At 39.2% G+C, this 23387-nt stretch overlaps 1 protein-coding gene, 1 non-coding gene and 1 pseudogene across 4 annotated transcripts in view; all 3 read right to left on the bottom strand.

The window, feature by feature from the left end:
* SPAST (spastin) overlaps window positions 1–23387 on the bottom strand; it is a 62211-nt gene that overhangs the window by 37820 nt on the left and 1004 nt on the right. Inside the window, exons 1-3 of one of the 3 annotated variants that reach the window (XM_036262806.1) lie at window positions 19463–19565; window positions 5914–6000; window positions 3963–4046 (exon numbers count right to left, since the gene is read on the bottom strand). In XM_036262806.1, coding sequence (XP_036118699.1) covers window positions 3963–4046; window positions 5914–6000; window positions 19463–19469 — 178 coding nt within the window. In that variant the 5' untranslated portion in view covers window positions 19470–19565. Of the gene's footprint in view, window positions 1–3962; window positions 4047–5913; window positions 6001–15845; window positions 15894–19462; window positions 19566–23387 lie in introns of those variants that run through there. The other 2 variants (XM_036262807.1, XM_036262805.1) reach the window with 2 other exon arrangements.
* Window positions 11590–11723, bottom strand: LOC118631305. The gene has a single exon (XR_004959789.1). It is a non-coding gene; the product is annotated as a U11 spliceosomal RNA (small nuclear RNA).
* On the bottom strand, window positions 15403–15957 carry LOC118630738 (annotated as a pseudogene).

The following is a 23387-nucleotide window of genomic DNA, read 5'->3' as shown; positions in this document are numbered from 1 at the left end:
AAGTGTCTACAACATGGTAATCACCCAGTAAATATCTGTTCAGTTAGTAAATTCAGTTTATGTCCCTTGGCACTGTACCTAGTAGAGAGTAAGGACTTAATAAATGAACACTGAATGAAGCTAAATTTAGGGAAAAAAATAGGGTAACCACATGCCACCATGTATATACCAAGATGCTGATGCCAAAATTATCCTTTTCTCTATAGCAAGTTTCACGGTTAAGCTCTATAGCAGGTTTCATGGTTAAGCTTTGTTTGCTCTGAAGTCTACTGTCACTAAATTGAAGATATAATTATCTGCAGTTTCACTTTCCACAGTTTGTTTCCCATGATCAACTGAGGTCTGAAAATATTAAATGGAAAATTCTAGAAATAAACAATTCATAAGTTTTCGATTGTGTACCATTCTGAGTAACATGATAAAATTTTGCACCAACCCGATCCATCCTGATCAGGGCATAAATCATCTCTTTATACAGAATATCCATGTTGTATACACTACCCACCCCTTGGCACTTAGTAGCTCTCTTGGTTATCAGATCAATTGTCGAGGTATGGCAGTGCTTGTCTTCAAGTAACTCTTATTTTACTTAATAATGGTCCCGCTTGTCTTCAAGTAACTCTTATTTTACTTAATAATGGTCCCAAAGTGCAATATTAATGACGCTGGCAACTGGGATATGCCAAAGAGAAGCCTTAAAACTTTCTTCAAGTAAAAAGATGATTACTGTATAATGAGATACTGAGAAACCACATTCACATAACTTTTATTACCGTATATTGTTATACTTGTTCTATTTTATTAGTTATTGTTGTTAATCTCTTATTCTGCCTAATTTATAAATTAAACTTTATTGTAAGTATGTATTTATAGGAAAAAAATAGTATGTAAAGGGTTCGGTACTATTTGCAGTTTCAGGTATCCATTAGGGATCTTGGAACATATCCTCTGTGGATAACGGGGGGTTGGGGAGGACTATATATAATATATATGAACTCTTTCCAACTTTATCAGAGAGACCACATCTTCTCAATCAAGCCTATCTGGGGAACTCCCAGTATCATTCTCCATCCTAATTAGATACCTATTTGGCCCTCCACCTCTAAAAAGCTCCATTTCTTAACCAGCATATAATACACAAATATGCTGTACTGTGTACTTGTACATAGCTCATTTTTACTATTATTGATATAATCCTAAATTACCTGAGTTCTCAGAAGACAGGAATATGTTGATGCATTCTAACCCATGCCCTATTTTTTTTTTTTTTTCATCCTCACCCGAGGACATTTTTCCATCCTTTGTTCAGGTAGAGTAGGAGGGGGAGAGAGGAACAGAGAGAGAGAGAAACATCGACGTGAAGGGACACATCGAGTGGCTGCCACCCACACGACTGACCAGAGCCGGGGACAAACTGCAACCGAGGTACACGCCCTTAGTGGGAACCGAACCCGGGTCTCTCGGGACCGCAGGCCGACGCTCTAACCGCTGAGCCAAACCGGCCAGGGCTCCCATCCTCTATTTTTAAAAGTAATGTCTTTCAGCCCTGGCTGGGTAGCTCAGTTGGTTAGAGTGTTACCCTGATATGCCAGGGTTACAGGTTCAATCTCCAGTCAGGGCACATACAAGAAGCAAGCAATGAATGCATAAATAAGAGGAACATCAAATCAATATCTGTCTGTCTGTCCCTCTCCCCTTCCTGTCTCTAAAATTTAGTAAACAAAAAAAATTCTTAAACAATTAATTATTTTAATGCCTAGCTTTTATATCAATCAAGGCTCTGTATCCAAATACCATTTACAGGAAGGACAAAAGAACAGCTTAAAAGTTGCCATGGAGATATACAAAGCAAGTCAGACTGTAGGAAACAGTATGTGGCAAAGATTTGGTTCATTAACAAATAAACTCCCCAAAAAATGGACTTTTATATTAAAATAGATATACCGTATGGGTCTTTTTTTTTCCCCCCTTAATTTTTCTCTCTTTATTGATTTGAGAGAGAGGAAGGGAAACGGAGAGAGAGACAGAAACATCAGTGAGAGAGAACATCTACTGGCTGACTCTTGCATGTCCCTCACTGGGAAACGAGCCCACAATTTAGGCATGTGTTCTATGAGAGGAGAACATCAATCGGCTGCCTCCTGCATACCCCCTAACAAGGATCAAGCCTGAAAGTCAGGTACATGCCCTGACCAGTAATCAAGCCAGGCACCCTTTCAGTGCACGGCAAGACGCCCAACTCAGCCACACTGGCCAGGGCTTTTTTAAAAAATTAATTAATTAATTAATTAATTTAATTTTTACTATTTTTATTATTATTTTTTTTTTAGAGTGGGAGGGAGAGAGGGAGGAAGAGAGAGAGAAACATCGATGTGAAAGGGACACATTGAGTGGTTGCCACCCATACGACCCCAACCAGGGCCAGGGACAAACTGCAACCGAGGTACGTGCCCTTAGTTAGAGGCAACCGAACCTGAAACTCTGGTCTACAGGCCGATGCTTTAACTGCTGAGCCAAACTGGCCAGGGCCAGGACTTTTTTTTTTTAAACTGTGCCCTCTGCCCTCGATGAGGGGACTGGAGGGACAGCCACCAACGTCTCTATGCTGAGTTCCTCTCCCACACCACCCACAGATGCCATAAATGGATCTTCTTGAGATCCTAATTTAAACAATTATAAAAAAGTAGTAAGAATTATCCAATTATGAGATACCAACTGGATATTACGTTATATATTATATTTGAACAGTGACCATTTTAGTCCATTCCTTTTAACAAAATTATTTTTTCCATTATTGATTTTTAGAGAGAGAGAGAGAGAGAGAGAGAGAAACATCGACACCAGCCAGGGCGGTGATTTATTTTTTATCCTCACTCAAGGGTAGAGAAAGAGAAAGACAGAGACAGAGAGAAACATCGATGTGAGAGGTACACATCGACTGGTTGCCTCCCACATGACTCCAACCAGGGCTGGGAACGAACTGCAACCTAGGTACGTGCCCTTGGCTGGAATCAAACCCGGGACTCATTGGTCTGCAGGCAGACGCTCTACCGCTGAGCCAAACCAGCCAGGGCTGGTGATTTAATTTTAAAGCATCTTTACCTTTTAGAGATATAATATGAAATACTTATAAATGATAAAACAAGATGTCAGAATTTGTTTCAAAATAATGTGAAATGGGAGATAATGGGTATGAATATAAACAGGGGTTGGCAAACATTTTCGTTAAAGAGCCAGGTAGTAAATATTTAAATATTTTAAAAAGCTTCATCTTTAAAGTCTTTGAGAGTCATATGATCTCTGTATCAACTATTCAATTCTGTCACTGTAGCATGAAAGCACTCAGACAATACATAAAATAATGAGAGTAGCTGTGTGCCAATTTATAAAAACGGGCGGTGGCCCTGGCCGGTTTGGCTCAGCAGTTGGAATGTCGGCCCACAGACCAGAGAGTCCCAGGTTCGGTTACAGCTAAGGGCACGTACCTCGGCTACAATTTGTCCCCGGCCCCGATTGGGGTCATGTGGGTGGCAACCACCTGATGTGTCTCTTTCACATCGATGTTTCTCTCTCTCTCTCTCTCTCTCTCTCTCTCTCTTCCTCCCTCTCCCCCTCCTGTTCTATCTAATGATAAATGCAAAAAAAAAAAAATGTGTTCAGGTGAAGATAAATAAATAAAAAATAAAAATGGGCGGTGAACTACAGTTAGCCCAGGGGCTGTAGTGTAGTTTTTAAGCCCTTGGTGTAAATAAATCAAGACTGTCTATGGGTTGATAATTTTTAGAGTGATGGATAATTATCATTATACTCTTCTATTTTGTATGTTAGAAATTTTCTGTAAGTTAATAAAAAAAGCCTAGATGACATTTTCAAGATCACTGTTCTATTTCCATCTACATTAAAAGTTTCATTGAACATATATTTCAGATAAATCTCATTCCAATTATGTAATTCACTGATACCTAGAAGTTGTAATCGGTCCTTGGCCATAACCAAATTAGTCATCATTTTAGCTTGAAGGCGTCTAGCTCTTTCACACCGTTCACCTGCAAGAAAAGAATGGAAAAAATATTAAAATATCTATGTTTCCTACTAATATTGCTTCAAGATAAAATACTGTTACCCCAACTAATCTCATGGGGAGTCATAGTCTTTATTAAAAAGTTAAGAAAGTACTTTCACATATCTTTTTTGTTTTTCTTTATTGATTTTAGAGAGAGAGACAGAAACATCGATGAGAGAGAACATCAATTGGCCGCCAAATGCATGACCCCAGTGGGGATTTGGCCCACATCCTGGGCATGTACCCTGACCGGGAATTGAACTGGTGACCTCTTGATGCATGGGTCGATGCTCAACCAGATAGGACAGCAAATTCAGTAAGGTTTAAAACTCAAATTCTAAGTGATAAGAAGAGAATGTGTCAGTTTAATTGCCATTGCTTTTCTCTTAGTGTTAGAATTGAAGGCATTTTTGATTCAGCAAAATACTATTCTTATAACAAACTCATTTTCTTCAAACTCTTCTTTATGCAATTGATAAAGAACAGCAAATATATTTTGTATGTAATTCATTAAGTCATGCTCATAAATCTCAAATGCCCAACCACTTATATTTACTTGTTGTATTCTGCTCTCTTGTATGCAGAAAACAAGTAGCTAGAGAAGTAATCAAATAAAAGGGGACAGAAAAAAAAAAGGCAAATATTAGATACATTGTAATTATTGGAAATTAGCTGATACAATTATCAGCCAGCCAGACAACAAAAATTCACTGGGTGGACTGATCCATAAGGCTAAGATTCTTTGCCTACATATTGTTATTTTGCTTCTGATTTTATTTTAGCTATAATAAACTGAAGTACTTTACTTACTTAATAGTGGTACCCATGTACTACACAATAGTCACAGTGTAGTATTTAAGAATTCAGGCTATGCTCTGGCCGGTTTGGCTCAGCGGTTGGAGCGTCGGCCTGCGGTTCTGAGAGACCCGGGTTCGGTTCCCGCTAAGGGCGCATACCTCGGTTGCAGTTTGTCCCCGGCCCTGGTCGGTTGTGCGGGTGGCAGCCACTCGATGTGTTCCTTTCACGTCGATGTTTCTCTCTCTCTCTCTGTTCCTCCCTCTCCCTCCCACTCTACCTGAACAAAAAATGGAAAAATGTCCTCCGGTGAGGATAAAAAAAAACAAAACAATTCAGGCTATTAAGTAAGATTGCCCGGGTTCAAATCCTGACCCCACCACTTGCTAGCTGTGAGGCCTTAAGCAAGTTACTTAACATCTTTGTACTTAAAATTATTCATCTGAAAAATAATGGTAATAGCAGCAGCCTCAAAGTGTAGGGCTTTGGTGATAATTAAAAGATACTACATATGAAATATGCATAATAATGCTTAGGCACATATTAAATGTACAATAAATGTTTTTTATATATATATATTTAAAGATAATATCAGACTCCAGTTTTTTATTTAAGGTGATAGGAAAGTAAAGGTAAGAAATAACTGCTTTGGTTTTAAAAAGCCAACTGTGAATCAAAATAAGACATTTACTGCTTACATTCTAACATGCAGTCAAGCAATAGAAGTGCAAAGGGGAGTCTGTGCATTAACCACTCTTCCCTGCCACAACAATGAGGAAAGGACAGGTTTCAAAAATATGGCTAAACACAGGGCTCAAACAGTGGGTGCAAGAAAGACACAGGTAATATACTGATTTCTGCCTGATGCTACAGATAATCAATCAAGTTTGAGCATTACTAGTTATAACTTCATTTTTAGCATAGGTAATAATGCATTAATTGTAAGTCTACAAACATTAACAATTACATTTTAAAAACTTATAAATACTTTTATTGAGACAAATGGATTTAAAATCAGGGCAATTGTGTAAATATAATTTGAGATGGCTCCTTACCTTGTCCTGTAACTATAACAGCTATTCCTTTTTCTAGTTCTTCAATACCTTTCTTATACCACTCCACAGCTTGTTCCTTTTGTCCAGCTTTAAAAGAGAAATAATTATTTGTACATATCACAAGTATAAAGAATACACTAAACATCTACCAAAGCATGCTGTTATTAGGTGATATGGGAAAAAGAGGGTTGTGCCCAGCTGGTGTGGCTCAGTGGATTGAGCATCATCCCATGGACTGAGAGGTCCAGGTTTGATTCTCAATCAGGGCACATGCCCGGGCTGCGGACTGGATCCCCAGTGGGGGGCAAGCAGGAGGCAGCCAATCGATGTTTCTCTCTCAAATGGATGCTTCTATCTCTCCCTTTCTCTCTAAAAAAAAATCAATAAAAACACATTTAAAAAAAAAGAGGGTTGTGATAAAATAAATTTGAGAACTATTACTATTTCTTAATATCTTTAGCATCTTAACATATATGTGAATCCAAGAGAGGGACACAGTCTTCAATGTTTCTCAAAATTTTAGGGCGGTGAGGTCTTTACTTATCATCTCATGATACTGATGGTTACAACCACTGAAATGATCCACTAGAGAAAGAAATTGTATTTAGGGAGGACTTATTTTAAATAAAACATTTAAAAATATAAACATAATTTCAATAATATTGAGGGCCAAAAATAAAAGCACTGTTTAATCTAATTGGTGTAATATATTCATTGTTTGGTGCCTCCTTTCTAGAGTTAGTTTTTATTTAGCAAATGATTACATCAAGAGAACTGGTATATGCGATTACAAATGTGGCATCTGGCAACACATTCTATTTTCTTTGAAACAAATGACTACTTTACAACATTAATTCATAATCCAAGTTAAACTTAAAAAGGATCTAAAAATTCAAAGCCTATGTAGAATATTTCTGTAAAGTGGTAACAACTATAGTAAATCTCACTGCTTTTTTGCATTTCTTTTATATTGAATTTATTGGGATTACATTAGTTATTTAAATAAGTTTCAAGTGTACAATTCTATAATACTTCATCTGTATATTGTACTGTGTGTTCATCACCCATAGTCTTGTCTCCTTCCATCACCATGAATTCTCCCTTTACCCTCTTCCCCCCTCCACCCCCGACTTCCCTTTCATCTGGTAATCACCATATTAATGTCTGAGTTTTTCTTGTTTGCTTAATCCATTCATCTATTTCACTCAATTCCCAATTGCCACCCCTGACAGCTGTCAGTCTGTTCTCTGTATCTATGAATCTCTTTCTAATTTGTTTATTTTAATTACGAGAGTCCACATGTAAGTGAAATCCTATGGTATCTGTCTTTCTCTGACTGGCTTATTTCACGTGGCATAATATCATCTACAACGTCCATCCATGCTATTACAAAAGGTAAGATTTCCTTCTTCTTTTTCTTTTTTATCCTCACCCGAGGACATTTTTCCATTTTTTATTCAGATAGAGCGGGAAGGAGTAAGAGGAAGAGAGAGAAACATCGATGTGAAAGGGACACATCGAGTGGCTGCCACACACACACACACACACATGACCCAACCAGGGCCGGGGACAAACTGCAGCCAAGGTACATGCCCTTAGCGGGAACTGAACCCGGGGTCTCTGTGGACCGCAGGCTGACGCTCTAACCGCTGAGCCAAACTGGCCAGGGCAAGATTTCCTTCTTTTTAAAAGCTGAGTAGTATTCCACTGTGTAACTGTATCACACATTTTTTTATCCACTCACACTGACGGACAGTTGGGCTCCTTCCAAATCTTGGCTATTGCAAATAGTGCTGCAATGAACATAGGGGTACATATATTTTTTTCAAATCAGTGTATCAGGTTTCTTGAGATATATTCCCAGAAGTGGAATCACTGAGTCATAAGGCAGTTCCAGTTTTAATGTTTTTTTAAATTAATTTATTTTTGTTACAGATGTTTCTCCCCCCCACTCATTCCCCTGCCCCCACCCTCCCTGCCCTGTCCTCAGCTTTGCTGTCCATGTCCACTGTTCATGCATACATGCATATAAGTTCTGTGGTTTATCTCTCCCCCCTCACCCCCTCTTCTGGGGATTGTCAGTCTGTACCCCATTTTCACGTCTCCTGGACTAACCCATTCCTCAGACTGTTATGTTCATTATATTCCACAAATAAGTGAGATCATATGATACTTGTCTTTCTCTGTTTGGCTTGTTTCACTTAGGATAATACTTTCCAGGTCCCTCCATGTCGTCTTAAAGGATAGGAGATCTTTCTTTCTTACGGCTGCATAGTACTCCATTGTGTATATGTACCACTGCTTTTTTATCCATTCGTCTACAGATGGACATTTGGGCTGTTTCCAGATCTTAGCTATTATAAATAGTGCTGCTACAAACATGGGGGTACATATATTCTTTCTGATTGGTGTTTCAGGCTTCTTAGGGTATATTCCTAGAAATGGGATCACTGGGACAAATGGAAGTTCAATTTTTAATTTTTTGAGGTAACACCATATTGTTTTCCATAGTGGCTGCATCAGTCTGCATTCCCACCAGCAGTGTACTAGAGTCCCCTTTTCTCCACACCCTCGCCAACACTTGTTGTTTGATGATTTGTTGATGGCGGTCATTCTGACAGGTGTGAGATGATACCTCATTATTGTCTTAATTTAATGTTTTTATTTATTTATTTATTTATTTTTTATTTATTTTTTTGTTACAGATATTTTACCTTTTTACCCCAATGGCACCCCCACCCCCACCCCCTCCACCCTTTCCCCGGCTTAGTTGTCCATGTCCATTGGTCATGCATACATGCATATAAGTTCTGTGGTTTATCTCTTCCTAACCCCCATCCCCTATCCCCTCTTCTGAGGGATGTCAGTCTGTGCCCTACTTCCATGTGTCTGGGTCTACTGTATTCCTCAGACTGTTATGTTCATTATATTCCGTGTATAAGTGAGATCATGTGGTATTTGTCTTTTTCTGCTTGGCTTCTTTCACTTAGGATAATACTTTCCAGGTCCCTCCATGTCGTCTCAAAGGATGAGATCTTTCTTTCTTACCACTGCATAGTACTCCATGGTGTATATGTACCACAGCTTTTTTATCCATTCGTCTACTGGTGGACACGGGCTGTTTCCAGATCTTAGCTATTGTAAATAGTGCTGCTATGAACATGGGGGTACATATATTCTTCCTGATTGGTGTTTCAGGCTTCTTAGGGTATACTCCCAGCAGTGGGATCACTGGGTCAAATGGAAGTTCAATTTTTAATTTTTTGAGGTAGCACCATATTGTTTTCCATAGCGGCTGCACCAGTCTGCATTCCCACCAGCAGTGTATTAGAGTCCCCTTTTCTCCACACCCTCGCCAACACTTGTTGTTTGATGATTTGTTGATGGCGGCCATTCTGACAGGTGTGAGGTGATACCTCATTGTTGTTTTAATTTGCATCTCTCTGATGATTAGTGATGTTGAGCATTTCTTCATATGTCTCTTGGCCATTTGTATGTCCTGTTTGGAGAGGTGTCTATTCAGCTCCTCTGCCCATTTTTTAATTGGGTTCTTTGTCTTCCTTTTGTGGAGTTGTATGAGCACTCTATATATATTGGAAATTAACCCCTTATCTGATACATCATTGGCAATGATGTTCTCCCATACAGTGGGTTGCCTTTCCATTTTGATGATTGTTTCTTTTGCTGTGCAGAAGCTTTTGAGTTTGATGTAGTCCCATGTGTTCATTTTCTCCTTTATTTCTGTTGCCTTAGGTGATGTATCAGTGAAAATTCTGCTGCGTATGATGTCCGAAATTTTGTTGCCTACATTTTCTTCTAGAATTTTTATGGATTCACGGGTCACATTTAAGTCTTTTATCCATTTTGAGTTTATTTTTGTGTATGGTGTAAGTTGATGGTCTAGTTTCATTTTTTTGCATGTAGCTGTCCAATTTTCCCAACACCATTTATTAAAGAGGCTGTCTATTTAATGGGTTTTTAAAATATGGATTTATTTTTTATTTTTTAGGGAGAGACAGAAACATTGATGAGAGAGACAAACACCAATCAGCTGCCTCCTGCACACCCCTCCATTGGGTACCAAGCCAGTGACCTCGGCATGCGCCCTGACTGGGAATCGAACTGGGACCTCTCAGTCCATGGGACAATGCTCAATGCACTAAGCCACATCGGCCAAGCAAGGTAGTTCCATTTTCAATTTTTTGAGAAAACTCCATGCTGTTTTCCACAGTGGCTGCACCATTCTGCATTTCCACCAACAACGAACAAGGATTTCCTTATTTTCACATCCTTGCCAACACTTGTTTGTTGATTTATTGCAGATAGCCATTCTAACAGGTGTGAAGTGATATCTCATTGTGGTTGTTTTGTTTGCTTTTTTAATCGTCACCCGAGGATATTTTCCCATTGCTTTTCTTTTTCTTGTTTTTAATCCTCACCCAAGGACATTTTTTTCTTCAGTAGAGCAGAAGGGAGAGAGAGGAAGAGAGAGAGAGAAATCGACATGAAAAGTACACATAGAGTGGCTGCCACCCTCATGACCAACCAGCGCTGGGGACAAACTGCAACCGAGGTACATGCCCTTAGTGGAACCGAACCCGGGTTTCTCGGGACCGCAGGCCGATGCTCTAACCGCTGAGTCAAACCGGCCAGGGCTCCCATTGCTTTTCAGATAGAGTGGGAGGGAGGGAAGGAGGAAGAGAGAGAGAGAGAGAGAGAGAGAGAGATATTAATGTGAGAAAGATACATTCATTGGTTGTCTAACGCCAAACAGGCCCAGGGATCAAACTGCAACTGAAGTACATGCCCTTGACTGGAATCAAACCTGCAACTCTTTGGTCTATGGGCTGATGCTCCACTGAGCCAAACCAACCAAGGCTCACTGTGGTTTTAATTTTCATTTCTCTGATGTTTAGGAACATTGAGCATCTTTTCATGTCTATTGGCCATCTGTATGTCCTCTTTGGAGAAATGTATTAAAAACAATACATTTTTGCCCTGGCCGGTTTGGCTCAGCGGTTAGAGCGTCGCCTGCGGTCCAGAGAGACCCAGGTTCGGTTCCCGCTAAGGGCATGTACCTCGGTTCCAGTTTGTCCCCGGCCCTGATTGGTCGTGCGGGTGGCAGCCACTCGATATGTCCCTTTCACATCCATGTTTCCCTCTCTCTCTCTTCCTCTCTCTCCCTCCCACTCTATCTGTACAAAAAATGAAAAAATGTCCTCGGTTGAGGATAAAAAGAAAAAAAAAAAACAATACATTTTTTGCCCTGGCTGGTTTAGCTCAGCAGTGAGAGCATCAGCCCGTGGACCAGAGAGTCCCAGGTTTGGTTCCTGCTAAGGGCATGTACCTCTGTTGCAGTTTGTCCCTGGCCCTGGTTGGGATCATGTGGGTGGCAACCACTTGATGTGTCTCTCTCACATCTACGTTTCTCTCTCTCTCTGTTCCTCCCTCTCTCCCTCCTGCTCCATCTACAGATAAATGCAAAAATGTCCTCAGATGAGGATAAAAAATAAATAAATAAATAAATAAAATAATACATTTTTAATAGTATTATTTGTTTTTTCTTGGTGTTGAGCTCTTTATTTTGGATATTAACACCTGATCAAATGTACTGCTGGTAAATATGTTCTCCTATTCAATGAATTCTTTTCATTTTGTTTTTCTGTTTGTTTTTTCGTGGGTACCAGGACAAACGATCATTAGCTGCCCAGATACCAAACAAATTATGCTTCCAAAATCTCTGATGTCAATTCCACACAGAGAGAGCAATCAGCTGTCTTACTGTGCTACTCATAGCAGAAGCCCTTTTTGTCACCCTTTCATTTTGTTGGTTTCTTTTGCTGGGCAAAAACTTTAGTTTGATGTAGTCCCATTTGTTTTTCTTTTGCTTCCCTTTCCCAAGGAGATATCAGAAAAAATAGTGCTACAAGAAATGTCTGAGATTTTACTGCCTATGTTTACTTCTAGTCTTTTTTTAAATTTATCCTCACCTGAGGACATTTTCCCATTTTTTTGTTCAGATAGAGTGGGAGGGAGGGAGGGAGAGAGAGAGAGAGAAACATCAACGTGAAAGGGACACATCAAGTGGCTGCCACCCACACAACCCAACCAGGGCCGGGGACAAGCTGCAACTGAAGTACGTGCCCTTAGCGGGAAGGATACCTGGGTCTCTCGGGAACGCAGGCCGATGCTCTAACCTCTGAGCCAAACTGGCCAGGGCTTGAGTCTTATATTTAAGTCTTTAATTCATTTTGACTTTATTCTTGTGTATGGAGTTGGTCTTGTTTCATTTTTTTCCATGTATCTGTTCAATTTTCCCAACACCATTTATCATACAGACTTTACCCCATTGCATGTTTTTCCTTCTTTGTCAAATACTAATTGACCATAACGGTATGAGTTTATTTCTCGTCTCTCTATTCTGTTCCATTGTTCTATATGTCTGTTTTTATTCAAGTATCATAACCATGCAAGTACAATTACTATATAGCCTTGTAGCATAGTTTGATATCAGGTAGCGTGATACCTCCATCTTTGTTCTTTTCTCAAGACTGCTGAGGCTATTTGTGGTCTTTTGTGGTTCCATATACATTTTTGGAATACTTGTTCTAGTTCTGTGAAATATGCCATTGGTATTTTGACAGGAATTGCACTGAATCCACAGATTGCTTTGGGTACAATGAACATTTGAATGATGTTAATTATTCCTGTCCACGACATGGTATATGCTTCCTCAATTTCTTTCTTCCGTATTTATAATCTTCCAAGTACAGGTCTTTTACCTCCTTGGTTAAATTTATTCCTAGGTACCTTAGTTATAATTATAAATGAGATTGTTTTCTTAGTTTCTCTCATAGTTCATTACTAATGTATTAAAATTCCACCTATTTCTAAATATTAATTTTGTATCCTGCTACTGTACTGAATGCATTTATCAGTTTTAGTAGTTTTTTTCTTTATTGATTTTATTTATTTATTTATTTTTTATACCCGAGGACACTTTTTTCCGTTTTTTTGTTCAGATAGAGTAGGAGGGACAGAGAAGAAGAGAGAGAAACATTGATGTGAAAGGGACACATCAAGTGGCTGCCACCCGCACGACCCAACCAGGGTCGGGGACAAAATGCAACCAAGGTACGTGCCTTTAGCGAACTGAACCCGGGTCTCTCCGGACCGCAGGCCTACGCTCTAACCGCTAAGCCAAACCGGCCAGGGCTCTTTATTGATTTTTAGACAGAGAGGAAGGGAGAGGGAGAAAGAGACAGAAACATCAATTGGCTGCCTTCCGCATGCCCCCTACTGGGGATTGGGCCCACAACCTGGGCATGAGCCCTGACCAGGAATTGAACCAGTAACCTCTTGGTGCATGGGTTGACGCTTAACCACTGAGCCACACCAGCTGGGTAGTTTTAGTTTTTATGATGGAGTCTTTAGGGTTTTCTATATACAGTATCATGTCATTTGCAACTAATGAGTTTTACTTCTTCCTTTCTAAATTGGATGCCTTTTATTTCTTCTTCTTGACTGCTGTGGCTAGAACTTCCAGTACTATGTTGAATAGAGTGGTGAAAGAAGACATCCCTGTGTAATTCCTGATCTTAAGGGAAAGTCTTAGTTTCTGAATATGATGTTGGTTGTGGGTTTGTCATATATGGCCCTTATTATGTTGAGGTATGTTCCCTCTATTTCCACTTTGCTGAGAGATTTTATCATAAATGGGTGTTGGATTTCATCAAGGTGTATATTTTTTTTTATCCTCACCCGAGGACATTTTTTTCGATATTTTGTTCAGATAGAGTGGGAAGGAGGGAGAGAAACATCGACGTGAAAGGGGCACATTGAGTGTTTTTCACCCACATGACCCAACCAGCGCTGGGGACAAACTGAAATTGAGGTATGTGCCCTTAGTGGGAACCAAACCCGGGTCTCTCCGGACCGCAGGATGACACTCTAATCACTGAGCCAAATCGGCCAGGGCAAGGTGTATGATCTTTTAAATGTATTATTAGATCTCCTTTGGTAATATTTTCTTGATAATTTTTGTATCTATGTTCATCGGTGATATTGGCCTATAACTTTCCTTCTTTGTAGTGTCTCTGTCTTGTTTTAGAGTTAGGATAATGCTGGCCTCGTTAAGTGAGCTTGGGAGTCTTCCCTCTGCTTAAATTTTTTGAAGTAGTTTGAGGATAGGTGTTAGTTCTTTGAATATTTGGTAAAATTCATCTGTGAAGCCATCTGTTCTAGGACTTTTGTTTGCTGGGAGTATTTTTTTTTTTATTACTGCTTTGATTTCATTAGTTGTAACTGGTCTATTCCGATTTTCTGATTCTTTCTGATTCAGTTTTGAAAGATTGTAAGTTTCTAGGGGTTTATCCATTTCACCCAAATCACCCAATTTGCTGGTATATAGTTGTTCCTAATATTTTCTTACAATCCTTTATATCTCTATGGTATCAATTGTTATTTCTGATTTTATTTATGTGGGTCCTCTCTCTTTTTTTCATTATTAGTCAGGTCAAAGGCTTGTCAATCTTTTTTTTTTTTTATCCTCACCCGAGGATATTTTTCCATTTTTGTTCAGATAGAACGGGAGAGAGAGAGAGGAAGAGAGAGAGAGAGAGAAACATCAATGTGAAGGGACACATCGAGTGGCTGCCACCTGCACGACCAACCAGGGCTGGGACAAACTGCAACCAAGGTACGTGCCCTTAGCGGGAACCGAACCCGGGTCTCTCTGTACCGCAGGCCGACGCTCCAACTGCTGAGCCAAACCGGCCAGGGCAAGGCTTGTTAATCTTGCTCATCTTTTCAAAGAACCAGCTTTTGGTTTCATTGATCTTTTGTATCATATTTTTATTTTCTATGTCATTTATTTCCGTTATATTCTTTTTTTGTTTTGTTTTGTTCAGATAGAGTGGGAAGGAGAGAGAGGAAGAGAAAGAGAGAGAGAAACATCAACGTGAAAGGGATATATCAAGTAGCGGCCTCCCACACGACCCAACCAGGGCCGGGGACAAACTGCAACCAAGGTACATGCCCTTAATGGGAACCGAACCTGGGTCTCTCTGGACCACAGGTCGATGCTCCAACCGCTGAGCCAAACCGGCCAGGGCTATTTCCGTTATATTCTTTATTATGTTCTTCCTTCTACTTATTCTGGGCTCTGTTGTTCTTTTTATACTTCTTTTAGGTGCAAGGTTAGACTGTTTATTCGTAAATCTTACTGTTTTTGAAAATTAATTTCTTAGTACTTAAAATATTCAAAGCCTCTAAGTGGCTAACACAGAGACATAGTAAAGGTATAGTGAAACTCATCTATTAGAACTGCGTGTTTCATCTTTTCCCAACGTAATCTTTTCCTTATTTAATCAAATAAAAATTCCCATGTCATTCATTAATATTTGAAATTTCAAAATCAGTATGATTCTCTTGATAACATAAAATCTTTTTTTTTTTTTTACTTTTATTAGTCTTTATTTTATGCTGAATTTACTCCCGGGCCATAAGTTTTTGTTTCTTCAGTTTCTTCTGGGATATCTTTTTCTTCTGTGCAACCTCCTCTTCTGGTTTAGGAACAATCTGCTCTTTCTCAGTGAGGATCATCTCAATGTGGCAGGGAGAGCTCACGTATGGGTTAATCCGCCCATGGGCTCTGTAAGTTCTACAGCGCATCTTGGGAGCTTTGTTTACCTGGATGTGCTCAATAACCAGAGAATCTACATCTAAACCCTTAAGTTCAGCATTGCTCTCTGCATTTTTAAGCACGTGCAGCAAAAACTCAGCACTCTTTTTGGGCCACCGACGCTGTGTCCAGCCCCACTGTTTTGCCTGGGCACACCTACCAACTCCACCATTGTAACAACGGAAAGGCACACATTGCTTCTGTAAAGTGACATCCTTCAGATACTTGGTGGCTTTTCAAATATGCATACCTTTGATGGCCTGGGCAGTTTCCCGAGTATTCTTAAAGTGAACACGAAGATTTGAACCTCTTGACTTGCATGATTTTGTGGGGTTTTCTGGGTCAAGTGAATAGCGCACCATTTCAGAGGTCACCTCTGGCCGCTTTCGGGAAAAGCCATAAAATCATATTATAAACACCATAGACAACAATTAAGAGATGCTATTCGTTTATGTGTGTACCACCCAACCCTCTACCCCTTCCTCCATCCTAAAAATAAATCACTAACTAGATTCAGCTCCTGGGACAGGGCAATTTCTTACTTATTACAGTGCCATTCATATTTTACAGTGTCCAGTTGAGACTAAGTGCTCAATAAGTACTTGATAATAACACATTAAGAAATTATTAAGAATTGATGGCCCTGGTCGGTTTGGCTGAGCAGTTGGAGCATTGGCTTGCAGACCAGAAAATCCTGGGTTCGGTTCCCGCTAGGGGCATGTACCAAAAAAAAAAAAAAAAAAAAAGATTTTGTTGCCCTGGCTGGTTTGGCTCAGTGGTTAGAGAGTCAGCCCGCAAATCAGAGAGACCCGTGTTTGGTTCCTGCTAAGGGCACATGCCGTGCCTCGGTTGCAGTTTGTCCCCGCCCTGGTTGGGATTGTATGGGTGGCAACCACTTGATGTGTCTCTCTCACATCTGCTCTATCTGAAGATAAATGCAAAAATGCCCTCGGGTAAGGATTAAAAAAAAAAAAATTTTTTTTTTTTGTAGCCTGGCCAATGTGGCTCAGTGGTTGAGTGTCAACCCATGCACCAAGAGGTCACTGGTTCAATTCCCAGTAAGGACACATGCCCGGGTCATGAGCCTGATCCTCAGTGGGGAGCATGCAGGAGGCGGCCAATCGATGTTCTCTCTCACAGATGTTTCTCTCTCTCTCTCTACCTCTTACTTTCCTTCTCTCCAAAATCAATTAAAAAAAAAAGTTAAAAAAAAAAAAATTGGGCCCTGGCTGCTTTGGCTCAGCGGTTAGAGCGTCGTCCTGTGGTCCAGAGCCCTGGGTTCAGTTCCCGCTAGGGGCACGCACCTTGGTTGCAGTTTGTCCCTGGGCCTTGGTTGGGTCATGCAGGTGGCAAACACTTGATGTGTCCCTTTCACATTGATGTTTATCTCTCTCTCTCTCTCTTCCTCCCACTCTATCTGAACAAAAAATGGAAAAATGTCCTCAGGTGAGGATAAAAAAAAAAAGAAAAAAGTTCATCATTTATTCTCCATTCATCAGAAACCTGTAAACTGCTTATATCAATTTATACTCCTAACAGCAGTGTACAAGAGTTCTCAATGGCAACATCTGAACAAAATATTCTCAGGAGTTTTAGTGCATTACTGTAGGCAAATAAAAGGACTGATTACAAATAAACCCACAGTTCAATAATTACACAATTACCTAATATTATTTGGTAACAGGAAATTGATTTACTGCATTATTTAAATTTCGTAAGTCAGCACAATATAAAATACATATAGATTTTTCTTATCTAAAAGTAGAAGACTATGGGAGAAAGGATAAACATATAGGTCAATGGAACAGAAGAGAAAATCTGACCTACACATATATCACAGACTGACACTGACAAAGATGACTAGGTAATTCAAAGGAGAAAGAATAGCCTTTCTCTCAAAATGATGTTGGAATAATAGATGTAGATGTGCAAGAAAAAAAAAAACCTTCATATGATATGCAAATATTAACTTGAAATAGAACACAGACCTAAATGTAAAACCTAAAAATATATAATTTATATAAGAAAATATAGACAAAAATCCTTGTAATCTTGGCTTAGAAAGAGACTTACTAAACAGAACATAAAAATCAAGAACCTTCAACTGCCATCTTGTGTGCATCTTGGCAATGACAACTCAGTGCATGTCTTAGTGCACAGGGATTCTGTATTTAGGAATATTGACTGCAATTTGCTGCTCATGTTTAGTTTTTATATCATTACTAATATTTTTGTTGGAGTCTATTGTTTATAAAACATGTGTGGTGTGTCCTTGAATGAGAGGTGTGTTCAATCTACTATGATTACAAATTTATCTTCTTGTAGCTCTGTTCTCTATAATTTGAGTCAGTGTTGCAAAGTACATAAAAATTTGGAACTTCCTGGTAAATTAAACTTATACATATGACATGTCCTTCATTTTTAGTAATGCCTTTTGTCTTCAAGTCTATTATATGTTATTCTATAACTTTCATTAGTTTATGTTTGCATAATAAAGGGTGTGTCAACTCCGGAAAAAAAGAAAATCAAGAACCTTGCCCTGGTCGGTTTGGCTCAGCAGTTAGAACGTTGGCCCACAGACCAGAGAGTCCCGGGTTCGGTTCTCCTAAGGGCACATACCTTGGTTGGAGTTTGTCCTCGGCTCCGGTTAAGGTCGTGTGGATGGCAACCAGTTGATGTCTCTCTCTCACATTGATGTGTCTCTCTCACATCAATGTTTCTCTCTCTCTCTTCCTCCCTCCCGCTCTATCTGAAGATAAATGCAAAAATGTCCTCAGGTGACAATAAAAAAAAAAATCATGCCCTGGCCAGTTTGGCTCAGCGGTTAGAGCGTCGGCCTACGGTCCGGAGAGACCCGGGTTCGGTTCCCGCTAAGGACACGTACTTCGGTTGCAGTTTGTCCCCGGCCCTGGTTGGTCGTGCGGGTGGCAGCCACTCGATGTATCCCTTTCACGTCGATGTTTCTCTCTCTCTCTTCCTCTCCCTCTCCCTCCCCACTCTATCTGAACAAAAAATGGAAAAATGTCCTTGGGTGAGAATTAAAAAATAAATAAAAATCATGAACCTTAAGAGAAAAAAACTGAGAAACGGGACATAACTAAAATTAGAAGCTCCTGCTCTTCAAAACACCAAGTTAAGACAATGAAAGCCCACAGATTTACTAAGAGAAAATATTTGCAAAACAACACGCCTATAAATGACATAACCAGAATATATAAAGGACTCTTAAATACAGTGATAAAAAAAAAAAAGTAAGATTCAAAAATAGTGGTCATGTCCAGCCAGTGTGGCTCAGTGGTTGGGCATCAACCCATGCACCAAGAGGCTGCTGGTTCAATTCCTGGTCAGGACATGTGCCCAGGTTGTGGGCCCGATCCCCAGTGGGGGGCATGCAAGGGGCAGCCAATCAGTGTTCTCTCTCATAGATGTTTCTATCTCTCTCTCTCTCTCTCCCTTCCACTCTCTCTAAAATCAATAAAAGAAAAAATAAATAAATAAAAGTGGTCAGCCCTGGACAGTGTGCCATAGTTGGTTAAGCGTAGTTCCATGCACAAAGAGCTCACTGGTTAGATTCCCGGTCAGAGTATATGCCCAGGTTGCAGGCTCGGGCATGTAGGAGGCAGCTCATCAATGTTTCTTTCTCTCCCTCTCCCTTCCTCTCTCTCTTAAATCAATAAAAAAATATTAAAAACATAGTGGTCAAAAGATTGAAACATACACTTTACCAAAGAAGAGACAAAAATGGCAAATAAGCACAAGAAAAGATGTGCTCATTAGTTATTAGTGAACTAAAAATTAAAACACAAGATACTACTACACACCTGATCTAAAATGGAAAATGAATTACAAGCTAAAGTATAAACGAACCTCTCATGTATTTGCTGATGTGAACACAAAATGGTACTGCCACTTTGGAAAAGAGTTTGGTAGTTTCTTACGACATTAACATATATTCACCACGTGACCTGGATGGGCAGAAAAATTATTTATTTACTTATTTATTACTTTTTATCCTCACCCGAGGACATTTTTGCACTTATCTTGAGACAGAGCAGGAGGGAGAGGAAAAAGAGAGAGAGAAAGAGATACACTGATGTGAGAGAGACACATCGAGTGGTTGCCACCCACATGACCCCAACCGGGGCCGGGGACAAACCGAAACCGAGGTATGAGCCCTTAGCAGGAACCGAACCCGGGACTCTCTGGTTCGCAGGCCAATGCTCTAACAGCTGAGCCAATCCGGCCAGGGCAGAAAAATTATTTTTTATAAAACATATTTTAATATAAACTGACTAGGAATAAATAGAAAAATATTTTATTTAGACAATTCTGTCCTTGGTGCTGGATTCTTTAGCCCTACAACATCCTGACAAACAAGAGCTCTTTGATACAACCTTCCAGGCTCTTACTGTCAAGTCCTACATATCGGAACCACACCTAGACAACCAGCAGCACTGTATTATCCAGGAAATCTCAGGCTTGTTTACCTGCAGGAGCCATGTGAAACATGTTAAGTCATGTTTTGTTTAATCTAAAAAACCACTATTATAACCTCCTCTTTCATCTCAAGTATTCAAGGGGTCCAGTATTAGCATTACAAAATAGAACCTGCTTAGTATAAAACACAAAGTATAAAATTATGAGTCTGTTCACCTAAATTCTGTTCCTGGTTTTGTTATAGTGAATTCACTCTTTAAATTTCAGTTTATCTCCAAAGAACTTATAGGCATGTATGCATAACCAATGGACATAGACAACAATGTTGGGAGGAGGGGGGCAGGATGGGGAGGAGGATGTCTAGGGGGGGAAAAGAAACATCTGTAACAAAAATTAATAAAAATTGGAAAAAAATTAAATTAAATTAAAAAATGTTTTCAGTTTATCTCTATATACAATGGATATCATAGGTTATCAGTTTTCCAGGATGTTCAACAATTTAAGATAATATCCACAAGCCCTGGTAGGGTAGCTCAATTGGTCAGAGAGTTGTCCCAATAAGCCAAGGTTGCAGGTTTGATTTCCAGGCAGGGCATATACAAGAATCAACCAATAAATGCATAAGTGAAACAACAAATTGATGTTTCTCTATCTGTTTCTCTGTCTCTCCCCCCTTTATTTCCTCTTTCTCTGAAATCAATCAATAAATAAAAATATTTTGCCCAGTTGGTGTGGCTCAGTGGTTAGTGTTGGCCCTCAGACCAATAAGTCACGGGTTCGATTCCGGTCAAGGGCATGTACCTTGGTTGTGGTTCAACCTTGGCCCTGGTCGGGTCATGCTAGAGGCAACCAGTCATTGTGTCTCTGTCACATCAATGTTTCTCTCTGTCTCTCTCTCTCTCTCCCTCTCACACTATCTGATGATAAACACAAAAATATCCTTGAGTGAGGAATTAAAAAAAAATGTTGTCTTAACACATTTCACTAGAGAGGAAGTGAGTTTTTTTCCTCAAGTAACATATAGAATGCAGAGAGCTGTGCAAATGAACTGGCATCCCACAAATTTTTACTTTAATAAATAGACCTCACATAGCCCTCTATTAGGTGAAAGAATTTGCTGTACTAGTCTTTTCTATTTAAAATAGTTCGGTTTCAGCCCTGGCCAGTTTGGCTCAACGGTTGGAGCGTCGGCCCGGAGACCAATGAGTCACGGGTTCGATTCCAGTCAAGGGCACCTAGCTTGGTTGCTATTCCTGCCCAGCCCTGGTTGGGGTCATGAGAAAGGCAGCCACTTGATGTGCCCTTTCACGTTGATGTTTTTCTCTCTCTCTCTTCCCCTCTCTCCCAACAACAACAACAACAACAACAACAATTATAAAATTGTTTGGTTTCCGACAAACTTTAGCCTTTATAAAAATTCAGTGTCAAAGCTAAGTATGCATAAGAAAGAATGGAATTCAAAATAAACCTAGTCACTATATTAACCACATTTATACACTACTTTATTAAATTAAAATAAGATTTAATTTGGTCTTTATTTCAAGGAACCAAATGTTTCAGTTAACACCACTACAGAATGAAATAACCCACTTGACCTGGTGAAATAAAGAAGTTCTCAGTACATTTAAAAACGAAGTCAAATTGCTAAGGGGAATGGCAGTGCATGACATTACAAGACCCTTAATGGTTTACTACAGAGTTAGGAAATTTTTAAGGACTGCATATCAAATTCATTTCTATTTGTTCATATATTTTTTAATGCAGTAGAAAAGAGGGAGAATAAAATTCTCTTGGAATTAAGTTTTGCATGGTCTATGATGGCTGAGAGGCAAAGAGACTTCATATGTGAATTCTGACAACTACTGGATTAAGGCTAAAGTGCAAAAACTTTTAATGTGCTAAAGGAAAAACTTAAATTAGAAAAAAGCCATGACAATATAAACTCAGTTTCACTTAATTTTTAAAGGGAAGTGAATATATAACTAATTTGTTTCCGTTTTAACTAATTCATTTTAGCTTATGATGCATCTGTTGTAGAATTCAAACTAGAGTCATCATAGCCCACTCTGATGTCCACTTTAGAAACTAAAGAATAAAGCAAAAACCTTGGAACAGAAACATTATCAGTAGAAAGAGGGTGAAATATTGGGGTAGATTGCTGAAAGTATCTATACTTTAAAAATTATTTATGATGATTTAAATATAATAGATATAGGCATATATGTAATACTCAAAGAGAAGTCACCATGAAACCCAAGGTCTGAATTCTACTTGTCACTTATCCCTCACATGGAACTGATTTCTCTTTAAATCTACGAGCCTAGGTTCCTTTTTTTACGTCTAGGTTTTCCTTGACCTCTCCTCTTACATTAACTCCCAGCACCCAGTGTTAAAACTAAAATCCTTGTATTTTCTGGCATTCTCTTCCTAAACACAACAACAAATCTACCCTTAAACACATTCCCTCTAAAATACCTCTGATCTAGGTTAGCAAACTTCAGAGGACCCTATTAGAATAGGCTACTACAATAAAACAGTGCTTATGCTACAAAACCATGAACACGATTCTCTTTCCTTATATCCTCCTTCTCACTCCCAGGCCCCACAAAGGAAATAGGTTTCAACAAAACTGAAATCCTAGAACAGTTTCTGGAGTTGGCAGTGGAGAGACAGACTACAAATGAAGTGCAGACTGCTTTTAAAAGAATAATCAATGCAAGTGAGTACTTAATTGAGGTGTAGTGGAAGTGTTCTTTGCTAATTAGAAGAAAAGAAGATCTCAGCATACTGGAGGTTGAGCATGAAAGGAGAGATTTTGAAAATGTTATAAGACTCCTTCTAACTTAGTTTATCATCTTTCATAAAAAATTTTCATTACCAAGTAACAAAGGTTTGGAATGACTTGCTTTAATCTTTTGAGCCTCAGTTTGTTCATCTGTAAAATGATGACATTAACAGTACCTTCACCTGACAGGGTAATTGAGGGGATTAAATAGATAACACATGCAAAGCTAAGAGCACAGTGCCTGGCACATAAAGACTAACATACATTATCTTAAATCTTAAGGATGAAGTATACTTACTTTTGTTCAGAAACATAAATCTTTGTTTTAAGTTTTATTGTAAAATGATATGTATAAGTTTATCCTATTCATACATTTAACATTTCAATTTAGGAACTTTGAGGCTACCTTGGAATACTGATTTAAATAAAATCAAATTAACCAGGGGGAAAGTTTTATGCTAAAATAGAATTTTGCTGAAAAAAACTTAGGATCATTACACTGATAAAGTGACTGCCATAAACTTTAAAAAATGCAAATTCAGCTGTAATCATATGCAGCTGTTCCTTTCA

Source organism: Molossus molossus, unplaced genomic scaffold, assembly GCF_014108415.1.
Source record: "Molossus molossus isolate mMolMol1 unplaced genomic scaffold, mMolMol1.p scaffold_m16_p_15, whole genome shotgun sequence".
Classification (NCBI taxonomy): domain Eukaryota; kingdom Metazoa; phylum Chordata; class Mammalia; order Chiroptera; family Molossidae; genus Molossus; species Molossus molossus.
This window is presented reverse-complemented; position numbering and strand designations above follow the sequence as displayed.